Source organism: Dermacentor albipictus, chromosome 3 (assembly GCF_038994185.2).
Source record: "Dermacentor albipictus isolate Rhodes 1998 colony chromosome 3, USDA_Dalb.pri_finalv2, whole genome shotgun sequence".
Lineage (NCBI taxonomy): Eukaryota > Metazoa > Arthropoda > Arachnida > Ixodida > Ixodidae > Dermacentor > Dermacentor albipictus.
In genome coordinates this window covers 81121546-81141825 of record NC_091823.1, presented here as the reverse complement: position 1 = coordinate 81141825, position 20280 = coordinate 81121546, and the positions used below count along the sequence as shown (strand labels likewise).

General features: G+C 44.8%; 1 protein-coding gene and 1 long non-coding RNA gene across 7 annotated transcripts in view; one reads left to right on the top strand and one right to left on the bottom strand.

Moving 5' to 3' along the window:
• The window catches only part of LOC135898937 (fatty acyl-CoA reductase 1-like), a 31615-nt gene extending 28116 nt beyond the window's left edge, over positions 1–3499 (bottom strand). For 2 of the 6 annotated variants that reach the window (XM_070535663.1, XM_070535664.1), the window contains exons 1-3: positions 3410–3490; positions 2504–2664; positions 1423–1536 (exon numbers count right to left, since the gene is read on the bottom strand). In XM_070535663.1, coding sequence (XP_070391764.1) covers positions 1423–1536; positions 2504–2664; positions 3410–3437 — 303 coding nt within the window. In that variant the 5' untranslated portion in view covers positions 3438–3490. Of the gene's footprint in view, positions 1–1422; positions 1537–2503; positions 2665–2931; positions 3219–3409 lie in introns of those variants that run through there. The other 4 variants (XM_070535660.1, XM_070535662.1, XM_070535661.1 and 1 more) reach the window with 4 other exon arrangements.
• LOC139057431 (uncharacterized) overlaps positions 1–20280 on the top strand; it is a 327910-nt gene that overhangs the window by 129400 nt on the left and 178230 nt on the right. The gene's annotated exons all lie outside the window — the stretch shown is intronic.

Genomic DNA, 20280 nt, shown 5'->3' with positions numbered 1-20280 from the left:
TGTTCATAGTTTCCTAACGTAACTTTATAGTCACCATTACGAATACTGTGCGTCGAACCCCTGCATGTCGACCCCAAGTTTATGCTACCAGCGTAATGTCCGATTCAACCTTTACTTAATTTTAGTTTAAAATGGACAATGGAGTCTTAACGCACGTAACGTACTTACTAAACTTTAGAGATGTTGGGCGTAAAGCTGGTCTAAGGACGTACACATGTGTAACCTTCCAATTACATTCTAATATGTAAACACGTTATCTAATACCGCTGCTACGCTGATATATAATAGCGTTATCGAATATCCTATGATGCATGTAGTCGCCACAAGTGAAGTATGCAGAGCCGTAACCACATGCACGCAATTTTCGAGCGACTGCGACAATCGACAGTTTTAGCCGTCGCGGAGACCGTCACCATGGCTTGTCACGTTGTCGTGGTTTCTGGTCAAGCAGAAAATTTCGCTTGTTGCCGGGGGTCCTTGTTTCGATCTGATTTAGCACTTGCTACTTGCTCTCCGACAAAATAGCAAGAAACATCGGTAAAATCAACCTTCGTTTAGTCTCATCACACGATTAGTAGTGATTTTGCGATGTTTCGCCGTTACTCTTTTAGGCGAGATGTATGTTTTGAAGCTGCGGGCCCAAGAGGCCACCGAAAACCGCCCATATGTTTTGATTTGTACATACCAGATGGCTCCACAACATTTAACGCTGGGGACGTGGAACCTTTCTTTCTGCTGGCGATGATGGCATATTCAAACTATAGATATAGAACGATCTGATTACAACGTTTGCCTTGTAGTGCGTTTGCATTTGTTACGGGCGTACCATTGTATTTGACCAGATAACAATAGAAATGTTTTCGCGATATTGCGTTCATGTGGTTGCACCACACCGCTACACGGCAACGCGACAGGGTACTCCCGTCCATTGTCGCTCGCTCGTTCGCTCACTCGCTCGCTCACTCACTCACTCACTCACTCACTCACTCACTCACTCACTCACTCACTCACTCACTCACTCACTCACTCACTCACTCACTCACTCACTCACTCACTCACTCACTCACTCACTCACTCACTCACTCACTCACTCACTCACTCACTCACTCACTCACTCACTCACTCACTCACTCACTCACTCACTCACTCACTCACTCACTCACTCACTCACTCACTCACTCACTCACTCACTCACTCACTCACTCACTCACTCACTCACTCACTCACTCACTCACTCACTCACTCACTCACTCACTCACTCTTTTTTTTCAGCTTACGTGTCTCAGTCGCGGTGCATTCAGATCCAGCCTGTAGCTTCACAGTTTCGCGTTCTGTATATGTTAGCTGTACTAAGTGTCGAGTAGATTGCTAAAACACATTTGCTCGTATTTCAAAAAAACAAAGTCAGCATTCGAAACTTACTTCAGAACGGAGCATAGCTTCCAGCCTCGCGTCAGGTTCGACGCCATGCTTGCTGCGTATCAAAAGGTAGATCCGCTTAACAGGGCAAGATCGCAGCAATTTCTCGAGCAGAACCTGAAACATAGGAGCACGTGTGAGCCACTGTCGAGAGCGACATTTGAGTCAGCAAACAGCCCTTCCATAGATTTACATATCGGTAAATGTGAGAAGCATTTAAATTATCTCGTATTCTGTGTACCTTTGAGGGAGCTCAGATTGGCAGCAACTTTCATGGGACTCCGCGTAAGGCTCTGGAATATTGTTTTTCTACACGATAACTATAACTGATTACTTGTAAAGGGATAATAAGGTTGTAAAATAAACAGGCCGCACTAATTGTGAACATCAATAATTATACGTAACTTTGCTGGTAATTTAAATTAATTACCATAAGTCATAATTTGACCTATTTTGCGCTGCTCGACATATTGACCTAATTTTGGACTTGAGCATTCCACAAGATTTTTAATCAGCACTACCACTGGTAAATATATCGACCATACAGCTATACCTTATATTTGTATCGACCGGCATATTTAGGCACCAGTCGGTGGCATTCTACATTAATATTGGCCACTTGGGGATGTCTACGCGATAGCATTGGCACTCCGCTTTCGCAGTTTATGTTTGCAAGAATAGGTAGACATAATCTGCAATGGCAAGAATTCAACATTGTTACAATCAGAACCTCAATAATAATAATAATAATAATAATAATAATAATAATAATAATAATAATAATAATAATAATAATAATAATAATAATAATAATAATAATAAACCATATCAGTATAGACTGGAAGATCTGAGACCTCTAGCATAGATATCGGATTACCCATGTCCTGCATCCAAGAGTTATTATAGCAATTTCAATTCAATTTGAATTGCAAAACAATCTCTTCTATATCAAGCCTTATTTTGCCAATGACCTCATGATACTTTTTGACAAAGCCATCTTCGCAGACGATATAAAAAAAAGATATGCAAGATACTGCAGCTATGAGTGCAACACACCCTTTCACTAGTATGAAAACACACGCACCTTTCCGATAAAACTGGTTGCTCCTGTGATAAATACCACTTGATCTTGATAAAAGTGGGCAATCTGCGACACCCCATTGTCTCCGGTTGCTCCCTGGGGCCCCTGGATGTGTTGAGGGCGGCTTTCCCTTGCCACCATGTCTCTTGGACGTCGGCAGTCTGCTGCAGATAAGAAGCAAGTAACTGTTTAGATAGACTGTCGATTCTCGCGCCGAGTCTGATTATTTATTTGCCCAGTCATCTTCCGGACATCATCTATCTAACAATAGCGAATGGGTTTTAGACTGCATGCGCCCGCCTGGGAACTTTTCTGCTCGCGCACTTTTCAAGAATACTTCGCATATTCTCTTTGTCGCTGCTCAGTCGGCAACAAAAGAAAGAAAAGAAGCACGAAAACTACAAACTATTCGAAAAAAGAAACACACTTGCCCTTCTCTTTCTCTTTCTCGATTTCCTGCTGAACATTGGTCTTTCTGATGGAACTCACCCATATTTTCAGGCGTTCATAGTGCTCGCAACTCGGTCAACGTCGCCGCCCTCCACACGTACGAATCCTTGCAAAAACTGTAACATTTATGACATCCGCTTCGTCGGGATCAGCAAGCTCGCAGCTGTTGGCGAATATCGTCGAAACCGGCCTGCAAAGTCAGCTGCCTATACCCAGTCACCGAGGCGCCACCAAGCGGTCGCAAGCGCCCGACCGCTGCCTTGCTCGACTGCTCGCTTTCTTGCTTAACATGTTTACTCTGCCATCCGGCTGCATTGCGCGCACTGTGGCGAGATGGCCTTGATTGCCTCACGCTTACTTATTGATACCGTGCCGCGTGGAGAAAAAATGTGAAGGGGGCGCCGAGACATTCAGAAAAGGAATACGAAAGCGGTACGGCACGTACTCAAATCGACTTACCATTATTCCTGCGCCTTATCTGACTCATCGCAGGATGAAGGTCGTAGTCAACGGCGAGGCCTATCGGTGACCACCTTCAGCAGAGACGGGCCGTTGTTTGGGCTGTTGGTATGTTACGGTGCAGCATTACATTTACACAGAAGCCGAAAACATCGTGCGCAGCGACCGCCGTGAAAGCGAGCGAGAAAGAGAGAGAGAGAGAAAAAGCTAATTTGTTTCGAGCGCATGCTGTGGTCGCGTTGAGCAGATTTCGTTGTGTACGTCCTCTGATAGGCTGACGGCGGCTCCAGCTTCAACGGTGCTGCGTCAGTGTGACAAAACTGCGTAGGTGAATCGGCTGCCCGTAGGTCGCCGATACGGTGTAAGCTAATCCAGCCACAAAGCAACAGTTGCCTCATTGCTTGTAGCTAGCAATACACGTGTCTCTCTCTCTCTCCACTTTTTCCAGAGTATGGGGACCAGAGTTGAACGCCCCGTCACGCTGAAGGCAGCATAAAAAATAACTAAATAAAACTGACCCGTTAACTCTTCCCTGCGAAAGTGGATGTCCAATGAAGCTGTTCAAAACCACTACTACAACTGCTCACTGCAGGCGGATATACAATGCTTTATTGCCTTAGAGTAGTGTTAGTAATGAGAGTAATGGTTGTAATGGGAGTAATGGTAATTTTGGCAGCACGCGGCAGCTGGTCGTATTGCCGTTTTTTTTTCCTTTGCCGCTCCTCGTACTCACGCTGCTCTTCGGTAGTCCTAACTAGGCGTTGCCTACAAACAGTGGTGCTGCAGCAACAATGCAATAAGTTGCGCGGCTGATTCTTTTATATATCGAATGCTAGTGACATCACTCCGCACGTCGTCCTTGCGCAGCAGCAATATTTGCCAGGAAACGTATGCAGGGAGCGCTGTGTGCTTCGCATTGTTATCGGGAGTGCCTTAGCATCAATTATGTGGTTTAGATGCTTGTTTTGTGCTCGTTCGTTATTGAATAGAATGCTGAGCTCGATATTGTATGCCTGATACGAAAGAATCTATGCAATTCTCGCTTCAATCACTGACGTTTTTTTAGTCGCTGAACGTACTTTTTTTTTCCGTGAGGACGCGCTGCCGAAAATCCTGATCAACTGGAGGCTAGCAGCTTCGCTGTAAAAGTGCATCGTAGATGTCGCACTTTAATTTCTTGTTTCGCAAACGTTTCTCCTTTTCTCGCTATTCCGAGTGCTTGTGATAATTTACCGACAGAGAAAACTTGTTGAAAACTCTTCGCTACAGTGTGTTGACACGATTGCTCATGATTGCGCTAACTCGCTTTGATCGCAGATCATCGATCAAAGTGAACCGTTGTGAAATGCGGACCTCATACGCTATATCAGCAAAGGGTGATGAAGGCACTGCTAAAAATAGTTGTCATAAACAACAGACCTTAACAAACTGTTTTAGCCTGTGCTGGCGTACGTTATCGTGTGCTGCGATTGGCTTCGGTGATTCCGGTCGACTGTGGTCGTGTGTAGGTGCTCTCTACCTCTCGCTCCAGTTTTTAATAATCTTTCAGCTACTTAACTTCTACACCGTTCCTTAGTGTAGTGTAGCAAACTGAATTTTCTGTTTTAGTTATAAGCGTCGTGTTTTTCTCCTATACATCCTTCATCAATATTTTTACGCACATCGTGACCAAGTTGCAACAGAGATTTTCTCCGTTCCGCCGAAGTAGCTGTCCACGAACAACACTCTTCAGCCTACACGATCTCTGAAGAAGCGCACTGTCGTGCACAAAGTGATGGATAACGTCACTTTGTGTACGACACTTGCTGCGTAGACACTTGCTGCGTTTGTGTCTTTGTACCGTCTTACAGTATTTGACTGGTTAGCGCGAATGCGAAAAAAATATATAAGAAACTGCGTTTTTTACCTAAGGAAAGCGTTCAGTCCAATGACGCATTCTAGAGCGCACTAGTGGCGCTCTTTTGTCTTTTCAAAGGTAAACATTCGGCAGAGATCTGTCTGGTTGGGAACAATTGAAATAAAGACTGAAGAAGCTCGAACGGAAATTTATTTTAGGAAATCACACATTCGATGCGAACGCGGGTGGGCTTGATTACATGTACAGCACCTCGCAGCCCATGTTGCTCACCAAACCGAGCGGGCCAAGAACCGTACCTAAATATGTGGGTCGACGGTTCTCCTTGCAAGCACATATTTTAATCAGAAGAAAAGATGATAGAAAACAGAGACTATTAGAAGTTACACCAGTGCATGTGTTTGACGACAAAGGTGGGGTTAGTCGCGCGCAAGATTTTTTTTTAACAAGGTTATGGCCAACACTACATATACACCACTACCAAGCCAGACAAGCTACGAGTGCAAACACTTGTACCTGATTCACATATTGCCAGGAGTCATGCAGAGCGGACTTGCCACACCTCATTTGGATGCGATGCGATAACTTTATTTGGAATCCGGCGATTGAGAGGCCCGGGCCTGGGGCCGCCTAGATGGCCACTGGGAGCTGCTGCTCCTGTGTGGCTTCCTTGGCTCGCTGGACGGCCCAAAGTTGGTCTTCGAGTTCTGAGCTGAGCAGCACGGCCGACCACCGCGCCCGTAGATTTTCTGGGGAGACTGCCATTTTATTTTGATATATTTCACATCCCCACAACATGTGTTGAAGGGTGGCTCTAACAGACTTGCATAGCTTGCACATATCACTCTCGTATATATCGGGGTAGAAAGTTTTTAGTTGCACGGGACTCGTATAAGTTTCTGTTTGTAGTCGCCTCCAAGTAACAGACTCAGCTCTGTTCAGTTTAGTGTGAGGCGGTGGTAATACTCGCCTCCGATTTTGATAGAATTTGGTAATGTCACTAAATCTTGTTAATATGTCTTTTTCCCTCCAGATTTCCTCCTCCGCGTTCTCCTGACCGATGGAAGTCACTCTTTGCTCAGCTCGGCGAGTAAGACCTCGAGCTTCGCGGTGTGCTACCTCGTTGAGGTTGACTGAGGGAATGTCTGGAGTCGTATGCGCTGGGAACCAGATCAATTGCCTGCCGTTCTTCTCTGCATTGGAGAACTTTGCTTCATTGACTCTGATGATATGCCATGCCTCAGGAGAGATCCTACCTTTTGCATAATTTCTAATGGCCGCTTGAGAATCGCTAATGATGTACTGAGCATTCGTGGAGACCAATGCTAGTGCAATGGCTACCTCCTCTGCGGTCTCGGAATGTTTGGTATTAACTGATACGCTTGTAAGGGGTTTTTGGGTGTGATCTACGATTACTGCTACATAGCTATTTCTGTCTGGGTATTCTGCCGCGTCTACGAAGGTTGCTCTGTCGTCTGACCCAAAGCTTCGGATAATTTTCTCTGCTCTACTCTTGCGTCTGCCGTCGTTGTAACCTGGATGCATGTTCTTGGGTATATTTGGTACTAGGAGTTTGTCACGAATTTCTCTCGTTATCGTCATCTTTTCCCCGTATAGATTGTGATAATTCATTCCTAGTTTGCTTAGTATATGCCGTCCCGTTTTGGTTTTGGTTAGTCGCTCTGCTTGAGATGTTTGTTGTGCTTCTATGAGTTCGTCCAGTGTGTTGTGGAGTCCTAACTTTAGCAGGAGATCCGTGCTCGTACTGATGGGAATCCCTAGCGCTAGTTTGTATGCTTTTTTTATCATGTTGTTAATTTTACGCTTTTCAGCTGCAAACCAATTGTGGAAGGCGGCTATGTATGTGATCTGACTGATTACGAATGATTGTATCAGCCGTATGATACTTTCTTCCTTCATACCTTGGTGCTTGTTAGTAATTCGTTTGATTAATCTCATGGTGTTTGTTACCTTTGTGTCTAACTTCATTACGGTTTCCCTATTTGTACCTTTGTTCTCGATTACCAGACCCAGCACTTTGAGCTGGTTGACTATTGGGATATTCCGCCCGTTCTTGGTGTGTAGCTTGATTTCCTCATGAGCCTTGTTTCTGTCGTATCCTCTGGGAGGCCTGCCTCTAAGTGTGGGGCGGTACAATAGAAGTTCAGATTTCTCTGCAGAGCATGTGAGGCCTGTTCCTATGAGGTGTTCCTCTACTGTGTTAATTGCAGTCTGGAGTCGTTGTTCTATTGATCCGTCGCTGCCATCACAGGTCCAGATAGTAATATCGTCCGCGTAGATTGTGTGATTCAGGGACTCTATGTGATTTAATTTTTCGGGGAGTCCCATCAAGACGAGATTAAACAGCATCGGCGAGATGACAGCGCCTTGCGGCGTGCCGGCCCCCCCTATGTCGATCTCGGGCGACTTGAGCCCTCCGACGGAGATGACTGCTTTCCTATCTGATAGGAAGCTCTTGATGTAGTTATACGTCCGTTGCCCTAGTCCTATTCGTTCGATGTTTTCCAATATGGTTGCGTGGTTGGCATTATCGAAAGCTTTTTTAAGATCAAGGCCCAAGATGGCCCTTGTAGAGCGCGTGTTATAATCTATTATCTGATGCTTAAGTTGGAGCATCGCATCTTGTGTCGAAAGATTTTTGCGAAATCCTATCATTGTATCTGGGTATATGTTATTATCCTCTAAGAAGTTGTCTACTCTGTTTAAAATTACATGTTCCATTAATTTTCCGACGCAGGATGTTAGGGAGATTGGTCTGAGGTTGTCAATCTCAAGCTTCTTACCAGGTTTTGGAATAAGCGTTATCGTCGCTTTCTTCCATTGAGCTGGCACTTCTCCCTTTACCCAACACTCGTTTATGTATTCTGTTAATTTGGCTATCGATTCATCATCCAGGTTCCTGAGAGTCTTGTTGGTTATACCGTCCGGGCCTGGGGCAGATTTGGTATTTAACTTTTGTAGGGCCGCGCGGATTTCTGCCTCCGTGAGTTCCTCGTCTAATTTTGCGTTTGTATTCCCGTTGTAGCTAAGATAGATGCAAGGGGGTGCCTGTTTTAAGTATTTCTGCTGTAATTCATTGAGAAATTCCTCTTCTGTACCCTCATATGCGTGTATTAACTTATTAATGGCTTGCATGTGATTTTTCTAGTTATTGTCATGGTCAAGCAGGAATCTGAGCATGTGCCAGGTTTTGCCGGTGCTTAATTGTCCGTCCATGGAATTACATATCTCGTCCCATTGTTGTTTGGTCAATTGCTTAGCATGTTCTTCTATTTTTTTGTTGAGGAGTGCTATGCGCTTTCTTAACTTTCTGTTATGCTTCTGACCGCTAAGTCTATTCTGAAGCGACTGCTTAGCTTCCCACATGTGGAGAAGTCTGCTGTCGCATTTATCCAAGTTAGACTCAGGTGGTGCTATTTTTGTGGCAGCTTTGACGTCATCACTGAGCTCCTTAGTCCATTGTTCTATATCTGCGATTGATCGTTGTTGTGTCTTCTCTCGCGTTCTACGAAACAGTTCCCAGTCTACTAATTTGATCTGTCGTTCCTTGGGTCTATTCGGCCCTTCTCTGACGTGTAACTCCAATATGCGGTGGTCACTACCCAAATCTTCCAGTGTGTTGTGCCACGTCGCCTTTTCAATATTCTTGGTAAAGGTTAGGTCTGGGGTTGTGTCCCTGTTTAGCGCCGTGCCTACTCTGGTTGGAGTGGCGGGGTCTGTGACGAGCGTGAGGCCTAATTCTTGCGAGTCGTTCCATAAGTCCCTTCCTTTTGCTCTGGTATATAAGTATCCCCACGTGGTGTGTGGGGCATTAAAGTCTCCTCCTATAACTACCGGATTTTCTCCAGCAAGTCTGAGTGTTTTCTGGAACAGGTTCTTGAATTTGTGTTTATGTAGCATGGGGTTACTATAAATGTTTAGAATAAATAAGCTACGTCCTGTCTTTTTTTGTGGGATGAGTTCCAATAGAATATTGTCAATGTGCGTTATGCCTGTGTTGTGCTGCATGCAAGTTATGTTTCTTTTTACCAGCGTAGTTAATGCCCTGGTGTCCCCTTCGGCATAGCCAAAAGATCTGTATCCTGCTTGCTTTGCAATCCCGTGTGTTTCCTGCAGAATTATGACGTCCGGTGTATCCTTGTCTTTCAAATACTGCTGCAAAACTGACTTTTTGTTTTCGTAACTTCTACAATTCCACTGCCATATCCTGAACCCTTCTTTAGCGCGCTTCATTTCGGGTGCGACCATGGGAGGGAGACGGGTGGTTGGAGAGAAGCTGATCTGATATAATTATGTGGTTGTGAAGTGGGTAAGGATTGTGGTGCTTCTGACGCAACGGAGGGGAGTCCATTACCTGGTGACTGGTTTGCCTCTAGGATATCTAATCTACTCATAATTGCTGCTATTGCCTTAGCCATTTGATTCATCATTTCGTCCCGTTTGTCATTGGACTTTTGTATTTCTGCTAGGCTCTTTTGAATATCGACTAATGTTTTATCTACCACTGCGTTATCTTCTTTATCACTGATGGCTTGGGCCTTGCGTTTGAGTGGAGGGGGCTCATCCCCTTCGTCCATCTTATTGTCTGGGATTTCAAATGGCTCTTTCGTGCTCGCGTGTGGAGTGGGAGTTACCTGATTTATTTGGTTTTTTCCTTCCTTGAGAATTTTGATTTCATCGCTCATACGTGCTAGCAAAATCCTCAGCTGCGCGTTCTCGTGTTTTAGTTGCTTGATCTCGTTATTAATGGCAGTCTCCCCACCAGCCCCCGGGCGCACGCCATCGACCACGTCTGCCCAGCTCACCGTGTTAGTCTGGTTTGCTGAAGAGGATGGCTTAGTTCTGGACCTGGATCTGGATCGTGTCCCCGGTGTCCTGGAGCCGGACCGGGATAAGGACCTGGTGGTGGATGGAGACCTTGTTCTCGACCTGGAGCGTCGTTCCCTGGCGTTTAGGAGGCCAGGCGTTCCGCGAGTGTCTGCTCTGTCTTCTCTTGAGATAGCGTCCTCATGTTCTTCTTGTCGTTCTCGTTGCAGTCTGTGCCATTGTCTCTGTTTAACGATGAAGGGCTTTTTGAATTTGGCTTTGCACGTCTTGTCTGCGGTCGGATGGTCCTCGCCGCATAACTGACATTTAGGTTGGCAATTGTGGTCTTTTTCTGGGTTTGGTGTTCCACATCCCGCACAAATCTTGTTGTCAGGGTTGGGACATACATCTCCTCTGTGTCCAAGTCTGTTACATTGGTGACAGATATCCACTTGTTTCCTGTACAGGGAGCAAGGGAGTAGCGCTGCCCTGTATCGGACGTACGTGGGCACTTTGTGTCCTTCAAAGAGCACAATCACTGTGGTAGTGTTACTGAGTCTCTTTGCTGCTATCGCCGTTGGGTTTTTACTCGTAACCACCGCTGCTGTGATGTCTCTTGGGCCCTCGTCGAGTGGGATTCCTCTGATGACTCCTTTGGCCGTCATGTCAGGCGCTGTCTCGTAAGCATTGCTCTCGTAAAACTTGTCTTGAATCTTGATGCGTGCTACTTCCTGATATTTGTTTGCACGCTCTTGATCCGAGGTACTGACGATAAGGATATTTTGATAGTTGTTGGGGCAGACAATGTCCTCCTCCCTTTCGTCTCGAGGAATACCTGCCGCATCTTGTACCGCAGCTGTGAGGGGAACTATACCGTGCTCGGATAATTTGAGTCCTCCACGCGGTCTGATCACAATCTTGTAATCCCCTCTTGGCAAATGTGGCATTCTGCTTGCCTTGCGTATTTGCTCTAGCCTGCCTTTCCATGGGTTGTTGTTGCGCTTGCCGAGCCGCGTCGGCGACAAGGTGCTCTCGCGGTGTTGGGAGGTTCGCCGGTCTGATCTTCTGTGTCTGACCTCCTTCCATCCCTTGCTTGTATCCATTTCTTCCTGGGATATGCTGCGCCCGTCTACGGTGACTTCCATCATTGAGAAAATGATCGGCAATTGTTGAGGAAGCCGGCCCCGGCGCGTGGCCTCGCGGCTCTCCCACCACGAGGTCCGGCCAAAATACTGTCGTAGAGGCTTGAAAAATGGGAATCCCACCTGGTTTTCGGTATCCACTTGTTCCTGGGAACGAGCTGAGTCCGTTGGCGTGCAATAGCGGGTGGCTTTTTGGCGATTTGCGCTAGAAGAACATTCGTGGAATACGGAGCCGACGTGGTGTGCATCGATCCGATGTGCAAGATCCGACATCCAACACATGCTGCACGGAGACATTAGAACCATAGGAAACCGAATACACACTAATTCATAAACACAGAAAACCATCGTAAAATGCAGCAGACAAAGTGGCTTGTTTCGAAGCCGCTTGTGTAGGAAGGGTCGCCTAGCTCATGCGAGAGCCACGGAACTGAACATGCAGCTAGAAGTACCAGAGTGTACATAAACCGGGATACCAAAGACTGAAGTGAAGGTGTGGCTCAGCCAACATTCTGCTAACTTAGATTCCTTTTCCCCTTAATATCCAACAGCGACCGAGAGCCCCTTAAAATAATGGTTTTATTCATCCATCCACTTTAAGAACCAGACGGTTTCGGCACCCGACCGGCTCCTCTTTCAGTGGCGAGATGGCGTGAGGCGCAGCAGTGCTTATACGCGTTTTATTAGTGCTTTGTTAGGCCTACGGAGACTTTGCGCAGTCATTTCAAATAGAAGGCGGGGTGTGTTTCACGGACGACGGATGTTTGCCTACAGCTTTTGAATTTGTCAGGAGCCTGAACATCGTTTTGTGAACTATATATGCTCAAGCCTGACCCCATGGTGTCGCTGCTTTTAGTCCTCTCCATATCCTACTAGACAGCCTTCAATATTACAAAAGCGTTGCGTTTTGGGCGAGTTGGTTGCACATGGTTCTTGGTACATGGTACATGGTGCGCTCAAAAGTCTAATAAGATTCAATATTACCTTCATACGATAAGCGGAAGGATTACAGCACCTACGTTGTTTTGGACATGAACGGTCTTAAGGGGTTAGGCAAGTTCAGCAGTTGTAATGCGGAATCTACAGTGTCATTTCAGTAAAAATATTTTGAATATAGCACTCATCGTCACGCGTGCTCTGCCGCATACCAAGTCTTCATTATTTGACATGCGTCGCAAAATAAATGCACAGATAAAAATTGTTTAGTATTCAAATGTTCTATGCACTAGTCAGCTTCCTTGCAACATCGGGTTTAAAACTATGGTAGGTAATGACTAAAGCATTCTTACCGTGATTTTTTAACAAGGCATATCGATGTCGCCTTTATTACTGGCCTGAATTATCGATACTAACATACTTTTTCATACGGAGGTGCATTCTTCTGTACCTTGACGTGAACTTCAGTTCATAGGTATTTCATCCATCATTATAAGACGAGCTTCGTTTGCTCTGAAAAGTTGTACGTAGCGTCTGCAGCATTACTTCAACTGTGTGATTACCTTTGCACACAATTTATCGCTTCTCCTGAGCACATACATGGCCGATTAGTTCTTTCGTTTTATTGGTTTCTCCAAACCAGAACATACATATACACCTCCTTATGATTATGGTTTTCCTTCTTTCTCACGCCTTTGATTTCAATATTAGGTTTCGTTAAAGATTGCTCATTATCAGTTATTATAAATTGCTGGTACCCAAGGGTCTTCTTCACAACCTTTAGCTAGTTGTTAGGTGTTCGATATCGGCGTTCTTTTCACCTTTCTTTACTTTCTTCTTTCTCTCTCAAGTAATCCAGGCTTTCTTCCTTGTTTCTTTGACTGTTCTTAAACTTGAGACATTCATATCCTCCCACAAAGTTCCTAGGTCACTCGACTTTTTTTCAAGATTGCGTGCACCTTGAAATCTTTCTATCAGCTCCTTGAAACAAGCTCCCGCTCTACAGTTTAAAGTTGGTTTGTTGGTACCAAGTGATATGCACGGCTGGGCAGAAGGCGTCAAAAGTGAAACAAAAGTTTACCGCAATAATGTTGAAGGAACATTAGCGACACAAAAAGCAAAACACAACACGTGCTACGAATTAAGGAGAAATTTGAGGTATATCTTATGAAAACGTTGGTTTTGACGACTCATCTCCGTTGCGGATTTCCGCTGAGCTAATTTGTAAAATTGTAAAATGTTCCAACCTGCCGCGAAGAGAACGATGCGTGGTTGAGGATCAGCCGTCTGTTGTCCGCGCTTCCGTCAAATCAGAGTATCTAGAGTATCCAGAGTAGGACAGAGTATCCGGCTTCTCTGCCGCGCAGATGCCTCTGACAGTCACATATGATCGGCGAAGCTGCAAACTTGCACCGAGGAAACAGCGTCAATAGTGACACCACATCCTTTAACGGAGGAAGAAGTGAAACTGTGCGGCGCTTTCCTTTCATGGAATTACAAGCTGCCATAAAACCGATGGGTGATTAGTGAGCAGCCATTAGTGGTCCATGCCGTTGCAAATTGACGAAGCTGAGATAGTCGTAGACACGGCATGCCAAACCTCATCGACTACATTATCTAAAGCACCATCTCCACTCTCATCCATGCCAATACCACAGCAAGGACAAATAGCGCCGTAACGCTTTACAGCTTTAATAATGATATAGTCGTAAGTCGTTTAGCAGCAGCGGTTGCGGCTACGAATTGACATGCTGAATCATATTTCGCCTACAGGTGTTTTCTGCTAACCGTTTGTAACAACTACTCGGCCACAGTTCCCGCGCTCCTGATCTCGGATCTACAAAGCCTCCGCCTGCGTAGGTTGTCGGCGATGCTTCCTCAGCAGCTCTTTATAGCCTGCGCAGATAATCCACTCAACATGTTTGGCTCATGGTTAAAAGGCATGGTGCATTACTTCGGCCAGCCAGTTTAGCAGCAGCGGTTGAGGCTACTAATTGGCATAGTCAATCGTATTTTGCCTTCAGGTGCGAATCACACTTTCCTTCCTCGTTCCCTTGTTTTACAACGCTTCTGCTGCTGTTTCTGGGATTTTGTATAAACTTAGCGATGCCTACGTTTCCTGTGCTGACACAAGGACGGTTCCTCACCCAAACCCATTAAATGATAGGATAAGAAAAGAAATTGACTAACTCCAAATTAGTGTGAATTTCCTTGAAGAAACAGTAGAGAAGCGCAACTCAGAACGAGAACCTTTTTTAGCTGAAAACAAGATTTTGAGTGCCCGGAACTCTGCACTTGAAAAAAGAGTTGCTGAGATGGAACAATACTCTCGCAAAATAATTTAGAAATCGAGCGTGTTCTGGGCACACACTGCAGGGTGAAAGTTGTCTGTGAGTCCTTCAGAGCATTGGTGACAAAATTCAGTGCCCCATTTCTGACGCTGACGTAGACATAGTTCATCGCGTTCCCTCGAGCTCGAATTCCAAAAACTTGAAATCACGTTTCCATTCTCGAACAAAGAAGGCCGAGTTCATGGGCAGGGCACGAAGGACATGGCCGCAGACTAACGACCTTGGTTTTTCAGGAAATGATGTTCAGCCCGTGTATGTAAACTATCACTTGACCCTGCAGAATAAAAACATTTTCGCAATGTCCCTAAAACTGAAAAGAGATAAAAAATTGCAATTTTTGTGGACGGATGACTCTTCGATCAAGGCCCGCAAAAGATGTGACGGCTGTATCTTCCGGACCTTAGCATCTTTCGAAACTGATCTCCTCTGATATTCAGTCGTCGCAATGCCTTACATCGATTCTGATAACCTTCAGTCTATATCATCTCAGACCTATAATTCTCTCATCCACTTCAGCGCGCGCAGTCTCCTCAAGCATTTTGATGACTTCCTGGTCCTTTTTTGGTCCTTTCCCTTCGATAAGCTGTGTGTCCGAGACTTGGCTTACCGATTCCAATAAGAACTTGTTTTGCTTTCCGAAGTACATTGCAGAATATCACCACCGTGTGTCCTCGTGTCATGGTGGCGCAGCGATATTTATATCGAGCAGTACAATCTACAAACGCAGAATTTACCTGGTTCTTGATGTGCCTGATTACGGGGCAGTTTGGTTTGAAATTGATAGTCCTGTCTTCACTTGTAACACACGTAAGATCGTATTCAGCTGTATATATCGTTCACCTGACTCTTCCGTGACCAACTTTTGCTCCGCATTTGCTGCCTTGCTTCACATATTAACACATGAAAATAAGAGCGTAGTTGTCATGGGTGACATCAGTATCAACTTATTGGATGATTCAGGCTCGGGTTTCAATCCTTATAAAACTATTTTACTTGCATGAGGTCTTGATTCGCTCTTAAAAATCCAACACGCTCTATTGGCAACATTTCTGGTAGTTTACTTGATCGTAATTTAACAAATTTATTTACTACTCCTTCGGCTTTTATCATCCGTAATGATATAACTGACCGCTTCCCCGTAGCGCTTCGTTTTCGACGAATAGCCATTCCTTCGAATACTTGCTTTTCAAATCGGTCTTTGACAAAAAAAAGTTCACCGATTCAATAGCTACAATAGACTGGTCTCACGTCATTACCAGCGCAGACCCTGAGGCGGCCTACAGCAAATTTGCTTAGCTCATATTCGATGCTATAGCTTCTCCAACTTCTAATGTTTTGCGTCTAAGAAAACATTCATCTCCCCTAAACCCATGGCTAACTCCAAGTCTTCTTACTTGTTTACGAAAAAAAGACAACCTAAACAGAAAATGAAAGAAAAAACCTTTTAATCTGTCTTCAAAAGAGCAATGCAAGAAAATATTATCATCATCATCATCAGCTTGGCCACGCCCATTGCAGGGCAAAGGCCTCTCCCATACTTCTCCAACTAGCCCGGTCACGCAAAAAAAATATAGTAGGGCTAACGTATTGCGAAAAAATATAGCAATACATTAACCCTGCTATCTAAACCACTTGTCGGAACGTCAATTGGCTCCTGCTTTCACCTTGTTCTCGTTTTGCTCATCGTCTTTATAGCTTGGAGACAGATATACCGAGGGCGGCGCTGACCTTAGAACATGCCCCTTGTCTTCACAGCGGCGGACTTCAATTTTGCTATTTAGCACATTTTCCACAGTGAATATTAAAAATGTCATAAACAATTTTTTTTATTTAGCTATCTGGGCACTGAAATTCATAATGCAGGTAACTTGCACCTCTCAGAAATTCGTCTTATAGGTGGATCATCACCATGGGTCACAGGAAGCTCTGTTGAGAAAAAAGTACAGAAGGAAAATTGAACTTGTGGTATGCCTATTTAACAATAGATGTTCCTGTCATGTCTGCTTGTTTTCACTCTTCGACGTGTTTAGACATTTTAGATTCTTCTGGAATCTTTGTTTAGAGCATTGTCAAGCTTTCTATAGTGGTTTATATCTCTTACATTGGCACCAAATTCGAGGGCAGAGATGAAAAGATGAGGAGACTTCAATGATTCCACCAGCACCAAATTCATTTGCAGTGACAGCAGGTGCTCCCGCGTTTCGCTCCTACAATCCATACCAACTTTGTTCAACCCCAATGCATTCCTTTGCAACTCCCACAACTGTATGCAACCCCCGTAGCTTTATGCAGCGTTAGTTACTTGTGTGCTAACACACACATCTTTATGCAAGCTTGTGTTCACTGTTGTCTGCCCACAACTTTAACAACATTCTGCTTAGTGGCATCCTTCAAAGAATGCACAACTTCTTATCCAGTGATACTAACAATGAAGTAGGCTGTTTGGCCGGATTGCGACGTTTGAAATAGCTGAGTATTTGTTTTTCTTGCCGTCATCGACATGGCATCAAAGAGAACATCGTTGACAAAGATATTGCGTTTCCTTCCACCGCCAGATCTTTGGCCCATCCGCCAGTGTGATTACGGGCCAGAGCAGTGAAGCATCTTCGCCGTCATTATCTTAGACAACCGCAAAGAGGGGTTTCTACGAGAGGAACACTAAAAGTGACTGTTGTGCGTCGCACCGCAAGCGTAATACGAAGACGTGGGATCGTTCAGCACCTGCGGTAAGTTGTTTCTTCATCCACTTTCATTGCCATTAATTTATCATTTCTTAAATTCAATTAGTAAGTACAAGTTATTTCCAATATGTTGTCCTTGGCGTCCTTGTTTGTTGGATTCTCATGATATGATTAATAAATATCGGGCCCCTCGGTTAACCCCCTTTCTTCTCGTGATGGGCGGAAAGGTGCACTGCTCATGACAGCTATACTGCGCTTGAACAAGTTCACTTTTACAAGCTTTACAGATGTCGCTAGATTTCTGCGCAAGCCGAGAGATCTAAGCTCTCGCGCAAGAGGGTTGCGGGTAGGGGTGGGAAGAAGGAGGAGGGTAGGCTGCCACTCGCTCGTTCGTTCGCGGAGAGCTGAGGGAAAGCGTCGAGGGAAAGTGAGTCGTCTTCTCGGGTGTTGCGGGGATGGGCTGGAACGAGGGGTAAACGATCGCTCGCTCTCTCGATCACCCTTTCATTTAGGCTACGCACTTACAATGACAATCATTGTCGATGGTTTCTGCATAATTTATTAAAGCGTAAGCTCTCTTTGGCGAGCGTCCCAGCCCTGTCACGCGAAACGTCTAGTGCCTTTTATTTGTACAAAAATGTGTAATTTGCAAAGTTAAGACGTTTAATCGTTATGATAGCGTAAATGTAGATGATTGGTCGCTTTATTTTTTTAAACAATAATGAACAATTTAAAGCAAGAACATAAAATAATAGAGAATACCCATAGAGATACATAGGGCTCCTTAAATATGTATGGGTAAGCTTATAGTAGGGGTGGGCCAACTGAAATTTCGAGGTGGGTCAACATGAAATTTGGATTTGCGTTACCTTAAAATTTGTAGGTGGGCCAACTGAAACTTGGGTGTGGGCCGACTTGAAATTTGTGGGTGGACCAACTCAAAGTTTGGCAGTGGGCCAAGTTGAAATATGGAGGTAGGCCAACTTGAAGTTTGAGGATAGCAAAATTAAGTTTGAAACGTGAAGTTTGAACGCGTGCCAACTTAAATTTGGAGGTGGGCCAACTGGAAATTCAGGGGCGGAGGTAAACTTAAATTTTTGGTTGGGGATCAACTCAAATTTGGGGGCGGGCGAACTTAAATTTGAAGGTAGGCCAACTTAAAATTGGGAATGGGCCAAGTTGAAATCTGGGGGCGAGCCAACTTGAAATTTGGGTGTGGGCTTACTTGAGATTTTGGGGTGGCCCAGTGTCTAATAGACCACTGCTTAGCGTCCTTCGAGTTATGAACACCTCGCGGGCAAGCGAATGCGTTTCCATTGGGCCTTACGGAGGCGCAGCCAGAATGCGGACGATAGCTTGTGTTTGACAAGGAAATCGCGCACAAAACAAGCTTGCGAGATCGACAGCGAGTGTGACATGGCATCGCGGTGATGCACATTCTCTTCGCTCGTGCCCGGCGTTCCGGTTCAACTGGTACGATTGCACTGAAGGGGCCGGCTGCGGCGACAAAATCGCACAATTGTCTACTAAAGCCTAAGCATTCTTTGCCACCGGAAATGACATGAGTAGACGTGCATAAGCTAGAAAAGGCAAGCGTGCAGCACTAAGCAAAAATAAAGTGACAGCCGAGCCAAACAATGCTAACGCTTAAGTAGACAATTCTCATAATTTCTGTAGTTATTGTGTTCGCTTCAAGCCGTAATATTGTAAGGAGCTGTAATAATGTAATGTAAATCCAGAAATCGTCAAGTAAGCATCGAGAGTGCTTCAAGTTTTGACCGTGCTTACCTTTACGTTTCTCCATCAGCGAAAGCACTGGAAGTTATACTTGAGCAACATTTAACATCAAATATTCACATTAACGGTGTCGCTACTGAACTTGCTGGTGCTGCTGGGATTTTTACCAGATTACGCTCCTTCCTTTAATTTCTCAATATATTGCTCATATACAGCTCCCTTTTTCTTCCGCATATCACGTACTCTCACCTGGTGTGGGATCCAACAACTCAAACCAAAATAATTAAACTTTGTTTTTGTTGCAGAAGAAAGCATTACGTTCAATAACTAATTCGATATTCGAAGTTCACACTGACGCGAGCGTGCGATAGGGAACGTATGGCTATATTGAGAGTTCGTCTCAGGGAACGTCATATCACATGCAAAGCATGTAACCAAGAAATCTGGCACATTCCCGCTTCACCAACGCAATACGGCGACCAAATGAACCCTTGCAGATTGCCATTTCTCCAAAACAGACAGCAAGACGTTTCGTTCTTTTAATACGATGAACTTGCGTTTTGCTTTTATTTTGACATGATCTGCTTGCCATGTGTGTGTGTGTGTGTGTGTGTGTGTGTGTGTTTATCACTGTATGTATTATAATCGTCACCCAGCATCTGGAGTAGCATGTCAGGCAAACAGCCAGGCTAACACCTCCAGCATGTTACTAGAACGTGTTTCTCTCTATCTTTTTTATATTTACATAATACCTACAGTCCATAGTTGTGATGCAGAACACAATGAACATGAAGGTCTTCTAGAGCGTGTAAGAACCTTGCAATACTTACTGCGAACAGTAGATTATTCGAAATGGCAAATACAGCAAGGTTAACGTGCGACAGCCCTGATAAAAGGCACGAAGCACAATATGCACGAGGTTGGAAAGTAAATATAACATAATTACTAAGGCATTATTTTTTTTATTATGAACGAAGGTGACTGCTGACTGTAGCATACAATATTTAAGACCCCGTACTATCGAAGTGGTCTCAATCCAAATGGATACAAATTGCAATATTTAAAGTAGACGCAGCTGATTAGCAAAAATGTCAAAGGTGATAATCATGCCAACAATAAATGTGCCGCAGAATTCTTACCGCAATATTCACGCGGGAAAAAATGGTAAAGCCATCAAATATTTGCAATACCAACTTATGTACCAATGGGAAGCAAAATGCCGCACAGGGTTCTAGGCACTGCACACTATATACTGTCAGGATTGGGGGCTCAATCCCATCGTCCGTGGTCCTTTGCCAAGATTGGAGTACGGCATGAATTCGAAGGTAGCTGGCCCATGCCG